The sequence below is a fragment of the Cyclopterus lumpus genome, chromosome 20, assembly GCF_009769545.1.
Source record: "Cyclopterus lumpus isolate fCycLum1 chromosome 20, fCycLum1.pri, whole genome shotgun sequence".
Classification (NCBI taxonomy): domain Eukaryota; kingdom Metazoa; phylum Chordata; class Actinopteri; order Perciformes; family Cyclopteridae; genus Cyclopterus; species Cyclopterus lumpus.
Window position 1 is genome coordinate 10,965,556 of NC_046985.1, and position 17,363 is coordinate 10,982,918.

The window sequence follows — 17,363 nt, forward strand, 5'->3', positions numbered from 1 at the left end:
TGAAGCACATTCATGTTTGTCAAACCAGAGGTACAGTATTCTAGCTCACATGATCTCTGTGACAAACACATGGTTATGCACGCAAACACACCCATGGCATTCTTTGTTGTACCACAATTTCCAGTAATACAGCTACTTTCTTTTTAACATTATGTAGGCTATAGTACTATTTTAAAACATGTATCAGAAATGGTCTTCTTCTCCTCCTCACATTCTCCTCTATATCCATTACATTACTTCCTTGCACCACAGTGTCATGTCTGATAATTGTACTTAGACAGCAGTGTCTAATATGTATATTATATTATTCTGTCACACTAAGACTTTCTTTTAAATACCTTCATGTCAGGTGTGATACTGCACAAAGTGCTATGTTGTTGGATATGGTTGCAATGCCAGCTCCATCTGGGATGAGGAAAGGGAAAAGGGATCCACAATCTCACCAGTGACAGCTCACTTAAAACAATCAGACGGTTGTTTTTTAAGTATGCACATTAAAAGTATTCATCAGTATTCATACTTGCCCGAGTCAAATCATTGCTCCCTCCCCCTAAAAGTTGAGCAACTCCACATCTTATTTTTCTCTCATATCGACTACTGCTTTCCCTTTTACTTCTTTAGTGAAGCAGCAATTTACTTATATGGTTTGGTTCCATTATACATATCTGATCCTTTAACTCCTGCACCAACTAAAGTCTGGTAATTAAATTGTGTACTATGTCTCATGTTATTGCACTCTGTTTCTGTTTATTGTTATGCACCTTTTCCCAAGTCAAATTCCTTGTATGTTTAATGCACTTGGCAATAAATAGTTCTGATTCTGATCGTTATTGTTATTCTGATTCTAATTCTTCTTCTGATTCTAATTCTTCTTCTGATTCTTATTCTGAATCTGATTCTAATTCTTATTCTGATTCTTATTCTGAATCTGATTCTAATTCTTATTCTGAAAACCCTGTACAGGCTGGCATTTTTTCTAAATTGTATTTTTGTTTTTGTTTGACCATTCCCTGACATCTTTGGCGTGGTCTATTTCATGCCATGTGTAAATGTGAAGGACCATAAGTGCAATAGAAATATCGCGTAATGACTGGACCGAGTGGACGCTTCATTGAAAAGCAACACACAGCTTGCAGACTTGTGTCGCCCCCTGGTGGAGAGTGCGTCCTGCAATAGGAGAGAGAGAGAGAGCGAGGAGGAGAAAGAGAGAGAGCGTGAGAGCGAGAGAGAGAGAGAGAAGGTCCGGTTGTTATGGTGAAGCATTTATTTCTCCTGGAGCAAAAGTGGACAGCAGCTGATTCAGTTACACAGCGGCGGACCCGGACACGAGCTTCGGCTGACAGGTAAGGTGGCGGCACATTGTGATCTGTCACTTTTCACGTCGACGTTGTACGACCCGCTCACTTTAACTTGCGTCAGTCAAACTAAATTGTCAACCGGGGTCTGCGTAACTCTTAACTCGGTCAACTGCAGCTGCCGTGTTAGTTGTGTTAGCTGCTCGGTAAGCTAACCCGAGGCTAAGGTAACGCTAGCGTGACACAACATCTCACACAACCGACTGGCGTCGCGGCTCAACGACCATTTCTTTGGACAGCCTCGCCGGTTCGGGTGGACTCGCCGACGTGAACTTTTATCCGCACCTGGCCGCGGTGAACGGAACCAGGTATCTTAAATGAGCTGTTCAGCTCACCTGTCAGACTAGCCACCTGTTGAGCCCGTGTGCGGACCGCTCCGGAGGGGAGCGTCATAAGCTGCTGCTCGGTTAATCCTCCACTCCACTCAATGTGTATGGCCATTTGCAGCGACTGCACCAACTGTAACTGTTAAAAGTAAATAGTTTCAGGTAGTTTTCCTTTAAGCGTACACATTAATATAACAAGTGCAAAGTCTCATTCTTATTCTTATTATTACTATCAGGCACATAGGCTGACATCTGTATGGCTTTTATAGTTCGCGCTGCAGCTCGTAGTGCAATGCCAAATGGGTCCGTCCAGTGCTCCAGGTGAAAGACTATTATTTGATCAGACCGAATCAAGTAATATTGTTGATAAGCAGTTAATAGTCACAGTTATTTATCATTCTCTGTATGTGAGGTTTGGTTGTGGTCAAAGAACAACAACTTGTGCTTTTGCCCACAAGTTTGGTCAAAGTTCTTTTTCAATAGCACTTCCTTGGTATGTATGTATGGTCAAATATTTGCAGATTTCATATTAGCTTGGAGGCCTCAAGATACACAGCATGATGGCACGCACACACACACACACACAAACACAAAGAGTCTTGCATGGTGTCAAAGAGAAGGATCTTAAAAGGTTTGATTATATTTCAACACTGTAATTCGGTGTTACAATAAATTTAGATCCACGGTGCATCTGCCATTGTGGTTTTATTAGATCCTGTGGAGGGATGAAGAACTGAACCCAGTGAGTGACTTGAGTTAGTTATTATAAAAATGTTTCTTTGACATCCTAATATAGTTTTTTTCCTTTGCGATAAGATTATTTTAACAAGTCAAATGACCAGAGCAAGCCTTTAAAGGTCACACTGTGTTTGTCTCTCTGTTACATTCCTTCTCTGGTGCATAACTCCCCCTCATCTGTTCTTACCGAGGCATTTCTTTACCACCATGAGGGTATGTCTAAATGTGAGAGATTCTGCAGGTGGATGTCATATACATCATCTCATCCCGTGGTATCCATTTAAATTTTCTTTATGCCTAATATCCTCTCGACCTTTGCCTGCATGACGCAACCCTACTTCCTGCTTCGGAGCTGTCGGAGGAGTTAAAAGTAGGCTAGTCTGTCTGCCTCCTCCCCATCCTTCCTCCTCGTACCCTGCTCTATCTCCCTCGCATTCTTTCCTCCACATCCTCTTGCCCTCTCCTTCCATATCTCCATATCCTGTCCTCCAGAAAAAGCTATGACCCTTTTTCTATTTGTCAATACAACTCAGAATTGATCTATCTATCTATATATCTATATAGATAGATATATCTATTTATGTATACCCCCCCCCCCCCCCCCCCCCCCCCCCTTATGGCCACTTGCTCTCTCTCTCTACTCTGGCTACTCTGTGGCATAACTGGCATTTCTGAGTGATTATAAGGAGCAGCTCAAACCATAACACATGACAGTCCCACTCTCCTGTCAGTCCCGGGAGGGTTGCAGCTGTGTGTTTTCCTATGAATTGATACATTTTTAATAGTTCTGGTCTCTAAACTGTCAGAAAGTAGCAAAGAAACTCCCCAGAGCCCAAGGTGTCCTCTTCAAATGCTTTTGTTCCACCAACCGCTAATAATAGAAGTGCCACTTCCTTTATTTTTTAAGTTGCACAGTAATGGTTCAAAACAACCAGTTCAGGTCACCTGGCATTGGTTCAGATGTCCGGCGGGATCGGTCACAAAGCATCAAGCTGCATTGACTCAGCATTGTTTGCTCCAACCAACAGGATGGTGCCGCAGGTCCCATCAAATCTCACACTGGGCTGGTGGTCGTACACAACAGCTGAGCAATGTCATTCCATGATGGCAAACCATGAATGATGCACGTTGCGCTGATGGCCTATTTCCAGTTGAGATTTAAGGCTGAGCAGGAGTTTTAGCTGTGTGTTCTCTTGTGTTCTTGTAAGTTCAGTCGCAAGCGTTTTACACCTAGGTGCCACCCACTGGATGAATGTATGAGCTTCAGTGTGTGTGTGTGTGTGTGTTTTATACTGCTCTATTCATTCCAGCTGTTGAATGAAAGTGTATGTTCCTCAGCAGGTGTAGACGGCCCTTCCTGTTAGGTCACGACATGGAAAAAGTAGACAAATGTCAGATTGATGCACGGACAGTTTTCCAAACGCACAAAATGTTTCATTGTATTTCTTGATGAGTGTGTGTGTGCGTGCTGCCATGCCAGAGTTAGTAAAATATCAGTGATCTCACCGTGTCCTTTCCCATCTGTCTGGGCTCTGCCTGACTCAGAGAATCACAAGGCTCTTACACGGTTTACCCACCAACAAATTCCCCATTCTGCATGTGTACAGGGGCTTAATTTATAAAACCACCTAATGAGAAGCTCCCTCAAGTCCGGTCGCTGCATCACCACAAGTTCTCAATGGACCTGTTAGGATGCAGACTGAGCTAGATTTGGACACAGAGCGATGAATGAGGTAAGATCACAAAGTCACAGAAAAGTTGGTGTTAATTTTTACTATATTTTTCATTCAATATTGATTTAACTACTTGTTGTTAATATTTAAACTTGTTGGTTGTTGGTGTAGTAATAGCCATTTTGGCCTAATTCATGAAGAATTCCTCTGTGTTTATTAGGGCTGCACAGTTAATCAAATTTGTATCCGAATCGCAATATAGGCAAATGCAATTTTCAAATTGCAGGAGGCACAATATCTGTTGAAGGCCAAAATGTGTGAAATTACCATTTCAAAATAGTTCATCCTTACATGACATTGTGTTTGACCTTTGACCGCGACGTACCTGAATGTACCCAGAAGCTGTCAATCGTTCATTCTTGCTTCTATTTGGCTGCTGATAAGTGAGCGACAGCCGGCTGAGACTGACTGAGCTGCTAGTCTGTCCGAGCAAGACAACAATTTCATGCTGAGATGATCTCTAAGTCAGTTTTATTTCTTTCACCACACCCTGGCTTTTACTTTGTTTAGTTTTTTCCCCAAATGAATGGCCCGTAACTCCAAACCCATGAGGCTACTTTCAGAGTTCTCTCCACTTTCAGGCTCTAAGACATACACTGAACTGAAAGGTTATAGTTAAGAGAGGGTCAATTTAAAAATAAGAACACATGAACCGTTTGATGCAAACACTTGTGTTAAGTATTGGTTTACACAGACGGAGCCCAAAAAAGGAGGAGCGGTGACTGACGTACGACGCTCCCATGCTCATTCGGTTATTTACATTTGAATATATGTATTCAATATTTTTTGTTATGTAAAAATAAAATATGCCAAGTAGCTAATTTCCCCTTATCATGTACCCCCTTTCCATTCTCTTCAGCTCAGTTATTTACTATGGTGAGATGCATCATTACCATAAACATAGCCAAAAGTATTTGATCATATTTGGATACATTCAGCTAATATTTTGTTTCAGGATTTGTTTAAAGGTGAACATCCTGGGTTACAGCCTGTTGGATTAATGACAGTTTGTGGTTCATATTTAGAGCATAGTAGAGTCCTGTTTCAGGCATTACACAATGCTAGTGGTATACATAAAATCATAATATTTATTTGGAATCTGTGTTCTTGGTGGAACATGATGCATCTTTCATGTTTGTGTACCTGGAGCAGTCGGTACACATCGTACTGTCTGAGTCTCTGTTTCAGCTCCATTCCCTCGATACCCTGCACTGATTGGTTTTTGCCGAGATTTAAAGTGTTCAGCTCGCTCTGCCAAGACGGCTTATCGGGAGACATTGTACTGTGCCCTGAGTGTTTGTGTGTGCGTCTGTATGTAAATGTGTAATGAGCGGGAGAATGAGAGCATCTGTGTCACTTTGCATCTGTGTGTGTGTCAAAGTTGGCCTATGTGTAAAGTGTGCATGTTTCTTTACAGCTTTTCTTTTAAACTAATGTGTAAATATCATGACTAATTATTATTGCCACTAGCATAACTAATGACCCATCATATGTTTTTATATACCACCATTCAGTAAAGCTGAACGCACTTCTAAAGTACCAGCATATCAACAGGTATAATCTACCTTAGTTTACTGACACGGCTCCTAAAAGGTCTATTGGGGTCCTTTTTAAGAAACACGTTGTCAATTGAATCTCGACTAAGATTGTTTGACAGATGATATTTAGACCAAAGCTATAGACGGATAAAAAAAAAGAAGGTCTGTGTTAGTTGGTGGTGGGCTTTAGAATATGATGCTGATGCTGATGCGTTCAACACTAGCCAGAAATGAATTTATATGTAAGTAACTTCTCACCAACTACAGCGTCACTTTGTTTTCCTGTTTTAAAGGAACACTAAAGATCGAATTCTAACATTACACAGAAGTGGTAGCATTGACATTAATCTCCTAGAAAAGCTATGTGATCACTTCACAGGTCATAGATGTTAAAGTACAGTAAGTTGGATTTCTGTTTTGGCAACACACTCTGGTCCTTACAAGCGCGATCAAGTCTGCCCAGATTCTGCAGTCAGGTGAGGCACAACGCTGCGAGACAGAGCGGAAACACAGTACACCGTTTTAATTGACATAAAAAAAAAAACTGATCAGTGATTGGCGGTAAAAGAAAAATAGATGTAGACAATGCCGCTCAGTGTGTGGCCCAAACTGTCGTCTGCAAGCTGCCTTATTCATAATTGTGAATTTAGAGTGAGTTCATGGTAGATTTATAACACAGAAATCTCGTTCACGTCTCTCAGAATGTTACAGAATTCCAATGACGGTAATATTATAAATCCAAATCAGGCACACAATGTCAGTGCAAGGCCTTCAAACTAGGCCCCGTAATGATTATAATTCCAGCCCCTGAGATGTGCATTTTTTATATTCTGCTTGTGTGTAATAGCATATTCATTCAAAATGTTAGTGGACTCCAGTCAAACAATACTATGAACTTGCAAAAACGTTATGAAGCTTCTGATTTGCACAAATCCATAAAAGCACAGAGCAACAGATTAATTAAGAAGCTGTATTGTAACATTCAGATTGCCCAATCTTTTTGAATGCCATTTTGCGTCCACTGCATTTCACATGAACTCTAATGAAACACAAAAAAAATACTAATAATGTCTGTCATCTGGAATTTTAGGTCAGATGCAGCCTTGTGAGTATTAACTCTTTTAAAAAATGAGTTTTATTTGTGAGGCACACAATACTAACGTTTAAGATTGGGATATTTATTCCACTGATCTTTCAGATTGTGTTAGGTATTACCCCAGTAATACAGCAGTTAAGTTTCTCCAATCCTTTCTCCCCTTAAAGCCCCTTAAAATACCACAACACACGTGCCCATTTTCATTTGTTACCTGAGGCTGAAAACACCAAAAATAGATTAGGCGTTTTGTTTCTTTCCTGTTGACCATTTAAGAACATGGACTTTGGACACTGTTTTTTTTTCTTGTAGGAGGAAGACTTGTGAAAAAGAAAATGTCCCCCCATGGATTATTGGCATTATAAATGAACCTAGCATGTCTTGACCCTGTGCATTCCAAGTTCATGTTCTTGTGTGTATTGTTTGAATGAATGATCCGTGTTGTGGCCTGAAGTCTAAGAGGGAGAGTTAAGCTTATTACCTCAATCTAAGGAAATCCTTACATTGTAGCTTGTGACAAAGGGTGAAAGGTTAGGTATCCTAAAAATAGTGTGAAGGCATAGTAAAGGAACAAATGGCAAAAGTCTGTCTGTCCTCAGGGCAAGAACTATTGAGATTTTCGTTGGCAAGGAAATGGGCCTAATGGGAACTCTGACTGGTAGGTCTCTAAGAGATATGGCCCTCCGTTCCTGACGTGGCTTACAATACTTGGTAGTTGTGCTGCAGATAGTCTGTTAGATACACTGTTATTCTTCAAGTAATAAGTGTTTCATATGTTTTAGTACTTTTTACAAAGGGTTTACAATTTGTAGCTCACGGTTTTATTTATAGTTAATAACGTCTTTACTGCTTTATGAATCAGTTATAAGCCGTCAATCAATAAGAGGAGGTTTTATGGTTGCTGGATTGTGAAAAGTCAGCCGTTTATCCCCGTTCAGCAGGACACTTGATGTACTGTTTACGGTAGCAATTTAGTTAATCAGATAAACACCACTAAGAGACCTGCACAACCTCTGGAACGTACAGAGAATCACTAATAAAATAAATGTATTGACACTTATTATTGTAGACTTTGGCTTACTAGAGAGTGTTAACTCCACAAACGTATATGAATAGATTAATAACCCCCCTGTTACCAAACAGAAAGGATAAACAGCAGCCAGAGGGCAACCTAAAAGGGTCTTCATGGTTTATAGCTGGTCTATAAACCATTAATAAATAATTTAGTTAAGTTATTTAGTTAGTTAAGTCTAATAATATATATATATATATATATATATATATATATATATATATATATATATATATATATATACACATACATACACTTATTAGACAATCTACCAATTGTATTGACTTGCTGTCCAGTTTGCACCACCACCAGTCTGACCAACGTTTTCCATCTAACTGTTGTTATGAATCACCCAAATCAGCTGATTGCTGGTGTACCCACCTTCTCAGGTGCTTGGCCACTTGCTGCAGAGGCTCTGTGGCCCAGGACTACTCTCTTGTGAGTCACTCTCTCTATCTCACTGAGTGCCTCTAGTTGACCTTCCTCTCAGCGCTCACAAGCCCAGGCCTAAATAATTAATGAGTCGCTTGGAAAGAGCAGAGTGCGTGTGAGCCCAGGTGAGTTACCTGGGAAGTTAACGAAAGGTAATGAGAGCGAGGTTGCCAGGGTTCGTACTTGCACTGGGATGTGACACTGAAATTCGTCACATCCCAGATATTTAACCGCTTCTCTGCCACATCCCTCTATCATTCTACTAGCCCCCCTGTGTGTGTGTCAATGGCAGCAAAGTGTGTGTCGGGCTGCTGGGTGTGTCAATCATTAATGAAACACGTCCCACTGTCTCGGGTTTCCTCCGGGAGAGGAGTGGGAGAGGAGGGAGTTGGTGGAAGGAGCTCAGGGGTTAAAGATAACAGGATGAGGAGAGCAGTGTGCGCACATTATACTGTAACACAGCACTCACACTGTTCCCTCTCCCTGCCTCTTTTTTTGTTCTCCTCTCTCCCCGCTCACAGTTGCAGACAGAAGACAATGTTATTGAGGGCCTGATCATTGACACATTTGTTTCCTGCCAAAAAGTCCACCAACAACAACAACAACAACAAGTTGACTTTGGAATAGTCTCTACTTGCCACTGTGGGATACTTGAATCCTGCCACTGCATTACCTACAGTTGTGTGAATCCTGCGGAGGCCCCTTTTCAGTTCTTCCTACCTTGTGTATTTATGTTCACAGCCACCATATTCTCACTATGGATTCTCAAAGACTTGCCCCTCTGTTGGATCCAAGTCTTGGGCACAGTCACCACCACGTTGCATTAGAAGCTCTGACAGAGCATCCAACCTGGAGAATAGTTTGACTCCGCCTTTCTAGCACTATCTTTTCCCTCCGTCTCTCTCTTCCCTGGATGGCTCATTGGTCAAGTTACCAACAGTTGATATGGATGGGAGGACTGACAGTCGGTTACAATCCCCAGCTTGGATGATAATATTTTGGACATCTTTTCCCCTCCTTTTTCCCATGGCACAATAAGAGTTGTATCATCTGAAAGATGGGAAAGAGACATTGCAGCAATTATTTGTGTTGCTCACATTTGAAATCATGGAGATATCCTTCACGTGATTGCGCAATATAAATTGTTTCGTTTCATCGAACTTTGGACATTTTTGCAGCTTGCTTGAGTTTTTTCTTCTTCATATATTTACAGATACACTGCAGTATCTGGTTGTGCTCTCCCACAGACCCTAAAGTAGGCCTGGTTGGCCTTAAAGAAGGGCCTCTTTAAGGGACACAGGGATATGAGAAGTTTGAGAACTTGAAACTTTTATATTTAACATCCTTTGGGACTAAGAGGAAAAAAACAAGAACAAAGAAGCGAAGCCACCGTGACGTTCGTTCATAGGGTTGTGGGGGCATGGCAGCAGAGCACAGCGAGCTGCTGGCTGAAATGGCCACGGTTGGGCGTTTGAGTGCTACCGAACGCCTGAAGCACGCCCAGAAGCGCCGCACTCAGCAGCTGAAGGGGTGGGCGCAGATGGAGAAGGATGGAGCACGAGGGTCAAGGGCCAAAGCGGATAAGAAAAAGGCGCGCACCACCAAAGTTACATTCCCCAAGTCCATCACACTGCTAGACGCAACTGCACGCAATGACCTGGAGGAGGGTAAGTAGAAACACACGCACACACACACACACACACACACACACACTCAAGTGATACAAGTCATTTAGAGACTGAAGAGCTTTACACAACACTTTGTTAAATTAGGAGTAAATAACTCAAAGCAACTCAAGACAGGATGAGAAGTAACATCAGACTATTCTATACTCGACTAATTCGCGACCATCCTGCTCAGACCAATCAAAATCTTTTAACCTGTGAAAGCAGTCTCAGTTGAAAGTCGGGGCTACCCTGACCGCTGCATCTGGCTCATTTGTGTTGTGTTGCTGTTGGACTTTCCTGATTTGAAGCATGTGTCAGCCAATGGCATGGTGCTCCATAAAATGTGATTCAAAGGAATCATACATAATTTTTACTGGACAGGTCACTTTTAAATTGTAACAGGAGAGGCATTTTGTTTTTAATGGCATTATTGCAATCCACGGGGTCAAAGGTTAATCACAGTGGCAAAGCTTCTACGTTCATTGTTAACACACAGGCATGCATGCCGTATACTTTCTTATATCTATTTAGGCCAGAGAGATGTGTGCAAAGTGCTATAACGTTTATCTGAAAAGGACTCTGCCCAAGTTGTTAGTTATAAGTGTGTGTGTGTGTGTGTGTGTGTGTGTGTGTGTGTGTGTGTGTTCTAGTTAGGGAGCTTCTTAACAATGGTGTGAGCCCAGATCTGGTCAATGAGGATGGACTGACAGCCTTACATCAGGTACGTACACACACACACACACACACACACACACACACACACACACACACACCTAGTTGTGTCTCCAATGCAGTGGCAAGGACAAGATCCCTCACTGGCCTCCCACCTGCAAACACTGCCAATTGTGTTTACTAGAACGCACAACTAAGCCAGGGATATAGTGACAAGGGAATAAATATGTTGCTTGTGTGCCCCACCTAATTGTTGCTTTATAGTCATGGAGTACCTCACGGTTTACTTTAAACACACCTCTGCATGCATTTAGGGGTTTAAGTGCCCGCCTGTTTTAACATACACCGGCACCCACTCCCACAGCAGTCTACACACACTCGCAGCCTTCCAATAGATGTGATGAGGTCACCAACATAGTTTTAGACCAACTCTGTGTGACCTTAGCGAGGCAGGTCACCTTTTGAGCAGCGTGCATGTTGATGTTGTGTGCGGTCACAGCTCTCAGCTCACCAAGTACTGTTTGCCTTTATTTTGTCTGAACCGTAACTTATCTTAAGTCAGTGTACATGAACACACTCATTCATTCCCACTATTTTAGTTCCAAGAGGCGTTTTTGGAAAGAGTGAGGGCAGCTTGCTTCAGCTTACATTCCTTCCCTGAACATTTACAGTCTGATTTTAGAAGAAACCATCGTAACAAGATTCCTGAGTTTTGTTTGCCGTGACCTTGAAACGCACACATTCAAAAGCTACACAGAAATCTTGACAATTCAGATGGGCACTTTTTCTCCCTTCCTGGTTTGCTCTCTGTGTTGTTTATGTCTCTTTTATGAATCAACCCACACACATGCTACTATTGGTGAGCACAGAGAAGTCTTTATAAAAGCAGTTGATCCTGCTCTTCCCCTTGGAAAAGCTTGTGTTTACACAGCAGAGGGCTGGGCCATGAATGCAAATTATTATTACTCAAACCATTATATTATTTTCCATAAATACTTATGCATGGATTAATAAATTTCTCTCAATGCTTGTCTTCCTATAGTACACTTTTTTTCTGTCGTGGTTTTTGCCTGTTTTCTGCTGTCTGTGCTTCCCTTCGCATTTATTTATGAATGTTCATACATCTATTCAATTCAATTTCAATTCAGTTTATTTTGTATAGCCCAATATCACAAATTACAAATTTGCCTCAGAGGGCTTTACAATCTGTACACATACGAATCCCTGTCCCAGGACCTCACATCGAATCAGGAAAAACTCCCCAAAAATAACCTTTGACAGGGAAAAAAGGGAAGAAACCTTCAGGAGAGCAACAGAGGAGCATCCCTCTCCCCGGATGGACAGAAGCAATAGATGTCATGTGTACAGAATGAACAGCATTTACAAAGTTACATAAACACATTACATGAATATGACAATGCATCTTCCCTTTCGTCGTAGTGCTGCATTGATGATTTTGTGGAGATAGTGCGGTGCCTGCTGGACGCTGGTGCCTGTGTGAATGCCTGTGACAGTGAGCTGTGGACACCGCTGCATGCTGCTGCCACCTGTGGACACACTGCATTGGTGCAGCTCCTGATTCAGTCGTGAGTTTTCCCATGAATTTCAGCTCCACATTCATAAATCCTTTATACCATTGAACGTTTTTCCTGCTTTCATGACATTAAAATCAATGAGCTGACATTTTTCCCTTATATATGTTTTGGCTCAACTGTGTTAGGTTAAACGTTGCTTTCTAAAATATCCATTCTGCAGAATGGATATTTTTTTTCTGCATCAAATCGGCTAAGAGCCTTCTTGGGGAGAGTCTACTTTACATGAACAATGCAAATATGGCTGCAGCCTGGCTCACAAAACACTTTGCAAGTTTATGAATATTCCTGAGTGGCTGAGTACATCAGTGTCCATGTGTGTGTTTCTAGTGGGGCTGACCTGATGGCTGTCAATGCGGATGGCAACATGCCCTACGACCTCTGTGAAGACGAGGCCACCCTTGAGCTGCTAGAGATGGTTATGGCTGAACAGGGTCAGTAAGATGAGTCACAACCAACCTGTTAAACTTATTTATTGTTTAGTTACCAGGGACAATGATTATTACTTATATAGAATCAGATATAGCTTCAAGATATTTTTCAGTTATAGTCCCTGAAGGCCACAAGGGCTGCGCAGGTTACAGGGATAAAAGATAAGTTGTATCACAGACACAATAAAAGAAACAAAAGAAATGCATCAGTACTAGTGAATTGCCAGAAATTGGTGTAGTTTCTTTAATAGCATTTATTTTCTTGTATAGGGATAACTCAGGATCGTATTGATGAATGTCGAGGGGCTAAAGAGTCGACCATGCTGGCTGATATTCGGGCTCTGCTTCAGAGCGAAGCGGACTTGAACGCACAGGATGCTAACGGAGCTACACTGGTGAGATGAAGGAACATCTACTGTATACACAAAGAAGATTAAAGAATTATAAATTAGGATGTGACAGGCCAGGGATTTTAACCATACTTTTAAGCAACCAAAATCATAAGGATCTGCTAAGAATTGAAGTGCTGGTCAAAGTCTGGACATTTGATATGAATGATTGGTTGTACATGTGTATTTTGATGATTCTTTTTATTCAAGATCTTGAACAGGTCAAAAACGCAAACATTTCAAGTTCAAATTTGAGTATAAAATGCAACAATAGCTTTTTCTGAATGCATTTGGACATTTGTCTTTGACACAAGGTGTATTTCTGCGGGCAGAAACAAGACTTTAAGTTAAACCCTAAAATGTTCAAGTGCCTCCCGCAAAGTCAGCACTTGACTGACCAATGTTAAACGTCTCTCCCAGCTCCATATAGCGTCTGCTAACGGCTACATGTCGGTGGCGGAACTGTTGCTCGAACACAGAGCTCTGGTGGAGGGAAAGGACTCTGATGGCTGGACACCGCTACATGCCGCCTCCTGCTGGGGACAAGTAGGTGCTGCATACAGACCGAAAGAGAAGAAAACTCCCACTTCTTTTAAATGACCCATTAATGAGGTTGTTTGCATTTGTTCCATAGATCCAAATGGTGGAACTGTTGGTGGCCAATGGAGCCAGTTTGGACACAAAGTCTGTGCTGGAGGAGACACCTCTGGGTAAGACCAGAAAGACCTTTTGTCCTGTATTGCCTCGTAAAAAAAAAATTATGTAAATAACGGTACCTTTCACTTTGAATTATGTAATGCTAATCCACTTTAGAATAGGAACAAATTATCATGACCCATTTCCTAAATATCTCGATTATACCTTCCGGTGTCTAACCTTTGCTACTACGGACTTTCCAGACGTATGTATGGATGAAGAGGTCAGAGCCAAACTGATGGACCTGAAGCACAAACATGATGCCATCATGAAGAGCCAGGACCGGCAGAAGAGCACCCTGCAGAGACGAGCCTCTAGTACTGGCAGCAGAGGGTGAGAGGGCACAGGAGGCCAGAGAGCCCAAGGCAGCCAGAGGAGGAAAACTAATCCCAGTTAGAGCAGTTCATCTTTACGGCTCCCCTTTCTCTCGTTTGTCTAAACAGTAAGGTGGTACGTCGTGTCAGTGTCAACGAGCGCTCCAGTCTGTACCGACGGGAGCACCACAAAGAGGCCATGGTGTGGCAGGAGCGCGGCCGACAGCCAGAGCCACAGGACGACGATGAGGACAGACAAACGGACAATGAGCTACACCAGCATGCGACCCTGGTGTGTAGACTTTTTGAAAATGTATCCCATTATTAAAGTTTGTCACACATTTTGTGTTGAAGCCGATTACACTTCTATGCGTTCTTCAATGTTCTCTTGTGTTTCAGGCTGCTGGTGGTGGAGCCACAGAACGTTTAGGGGAACTCGAGGCTGCAGACAGGAAGATTGTGTCCAGTGTAGGTAACGGAGACACCTCTGTTTCGCTGGCCTCCTCTGTACCTGGAGAGCTGTGGACTGGTGGGGGTCTCATGGAGCGCAGCGCCTCGTACCAGCTATGCCCTGCATCTGGAGCTGGGTTGGGGTCTACAGGAGGAGAGGGGGCAGACAATATGACTCGGGAGAAATCGCACCATACACTGGCAGACCTGAAACGGCAGCGGGCAGCTGCCAAGCTCAATAAGTACCCAGCACCTCCCCCACCGCTGCCTCCTCCCTTAGAGGAGGAGCCTTCTGGAGCAACGGTCGAGGTGGAAGACGCTCAGGCCCAGCCAGAGCTCCAAATGACCCCTAGTGCAGAGGAGGTAGCCTCCCCAAACCAGGTATATTTCACCCCAGCCAGCGGAGACCCCCCTCTGCTGAAACTCAAAGCCCCTGAAGAGGACCAGTCTAACAATAAGGAGCCTTGCTGTGGACTCATGTAGACAGTCTGACACTCCAATTTTACACTCCAAACACCTTTCAAAACGCACATGCTTGAAATAAATCATTGTAGACTGAATGTAAGGCCACATGCCAATGAGGATTTGATCTACACTGCATTTCAGTGAACTGAAGAGGAATCTTTGTGCTTATTTGTCATTCTTTTTTCAATACAAGACACACTTTACACTAAGGTCCAAGCATTCCCTGTTGCTTCCTCTTATTTAGTGACTGCCCGGTAAGATGTTAGGCAATTACAAGCAAATATTTATTTTGCTCGGCCTTTGACATTACTTAACTTATTTCTTACTACACTCCTCAACTATTGTAGATTGACTTTTCTTTGAAAAGCCTTAGACTCATGTAAAAGTTTAATCAACCACAAAAAGCTGAATTTTAATGGCAGTTCAAGATTATTTGTTTTAAATTATGAATGAGAGGATGTCTTCTTTACTGAGTGCTTTGGCGGTACGTGATACATTTACATAATAAGACGGGGGTTATGTGCTGTTGAGCGAGTGTCTGGTCGGGATAGCTTCAGTACACGGTATAGCTACATTGAATTTACATTAGTGTAAAGATGAAATCAAGGACTGTTCCCATGTGTGATTAATTTTGTTCTTGGACTAAAAATATGCGGAGGTTTCATTTTTTAAATGACTTTTCCAGTGCACAGAAAAGCCTATTTTTCAACATGCGTAATGGTGCATGATTTGTAAATCAACTGTTTGTCACTAAAGTAAGATGTGAGATCATATATGTATATTTAAATCGGTGGACAATTTACTCAGCCCCTCATTATCATTTCTAGATTTCTATTTTTTGTCAGTATTTCTATTTTTCTACTCTCTGAATGGAATCACATTATTTATTCTATCTGATACTGAATACGGCTGGGGGTGTACAGTGTACATTTTTTTGTAAAGTATGAAGGTAAAATATTTATCTAAGAGATGACGTATCACTTTTTCTTTTTGACAAACCAAGTAAAATTGTATTTCCTTTGTCAAAGGTCGGTGCCTTCTTTAGGTGGTATATTTGATGTAGGTTTGCAATTCTTGCACAAAGTCCCACATGTAAATTTGGCGAGCAGTGGGATGAAATGAAATATCATTCTCCAACAGCTGTCAGTGCACTCTAATTTCTGTATCGCAATTCCGTTTTGTTAGTGATTTTTACTGAGCACTGTTTAGAAAAACTAAATATATAAAACATTATGTTTTCTCTAATGATTTTTGTATTGTTCTTCAATGGATCTGAGCATTATGTCTCTAGGTATTGTTTAAAGGGACGGAATCCGATAATCATGTTGGTTTGCTTTAAGTGTTTTGGGGCTTTTTATACATTAGTCGTGGTCAAATAATGGCCTCATGTTTAGAGGATGTCTCCCACTTGTGGTGAGCAGTTGCACATTGTACACACTTGTCCTCCCCGATGCCTTTTCTCTTCCTCTTCCGTCATGTGGTTACTCACTTCCAGCATATCTTGAATGTCACAGTCTATTCTGATCCACCTGCCAGGGCAGCACATGATATACACACAGTAAACACTTTCGTACACATGCATTTCATAAAATAAAAAGTATTGCAAGAGGCTAAATCTGTTTTGTGTTATTATAATGGTACAAGTTTCTGCCTTATTTAGGGAAACTTTTTTTCCTTTTCCTCTTAGATGCACTTAAATCCAGGACATATTGTATGTGGCCTTGGTGACAGCTGTACATGGGGCGTTAAAAATGTAACCCATTTATGTTCAGACATGTTTTGGATGTGAGCCAAGGCTACTGAGCGACAGAGAGAGAGATCTTTTTAAGTGTTTTCTCTATTGCAATGTTGATCTGTCTTAAAAAGAAATGAGGTAAAGGCGAAATGGATCAGACTGTGGCATGATTCTGCATTGGCATGACGCAAGGTCGCCGGTACATCACATGCCTGCCTGTGAACCGTTTTGGATCGAGATATCAGATGTCTTTCCCCAAGCCCTTTGCAAGACATCTGAGGATTTCTCTTTCTCACACACAGGCAGCTAATTCTGTAGCTCACTTTGTCTTGTCCCCCCCAAACAAAACACTCAAAGGAAGAGTCTTGCATCGACGCGTATACCGAAATCATGCCCTTATCATTAACTCGTGTCTCTTCTTGTAATGCCATTCCCTTTGCTGTTCCCTGATTAGTCTTTAACTGCAACTTCATTCAAAACCTGTTTCTCAGTCTCGTTTAGAAGCTCAGAAATGAATTAATCTTCCTAGCCTGAGGGTATTTTCCAGAGATCTCCTGTTATTTAAGTAGGTCGGTCACATGATAGATTAAAGGATCTCTTACAAAATGCTGCCCCATGATTCCTTGCAACACCAAGGCAAACACCCAGTGTTGTAATATTCTCTC

At 41.9% G+C, this 17,363-nt stretch overlaps 1 protein-coding gene across 5 annotated transcripts; it reads left to right on the forward strand.

Annotated features, from left to right (window-relative positions):
* Window positions 1-1,167: 1,167 nt before the first annotated feature.
* Window positions 1,168-16,575, forward strand: ppp1r16a (protein phosphatase 1, regulatory subunit 16A). Of its 5 annotated transcripts, XM_034560785.1 has the most exons (12): window positions 1,235-1,343; window positions 4,027-4,152; window positions 8,809-9,954; window positions 10,605-10,675; window positions 12,067-12,212; window positions 12,549-12,652; window positions 12,920-13,044; window positions 13,459-13,584; window positions 13,673-13,748; window positions 13,938-14,067; window positions 14,178-14,340; window positions 14,448-16,531. In XM_034560785.1, the coding sequence occupies exons 3-12, from the start codon at window positions 9,708-9,710 to the stop codon at window positions 14,979-14,981; spliced, it is 1,722 nt and encodes a 573-aa protein (XP_034416676.1). In that variant the 5' UTR covers window positions 1,235-1,343; window positions 4,027-4,152; window positions 8,809-9,707; the 3' UTR covers window positions 14,982-16,531. The 5 variants fall into 5 exon arrangements, with proteins under 5 accessions (XP_034416675.1, XP_034416676.1, XP_034416677.1 ...); XM_034560784.1 differs by lacking the exon at window positions 4,027-4,152 and having other exon boundaries at window positions 1,168-1,343; window positions 14,448-16,575; XM_034560786.1 differs by lacking the exon at window positions 4,027-4,152 and having other exon boundaries at window positions 9,501-9,954.
* Window positions 16,576-17,363: the final 788 nt, after the last annotated feature.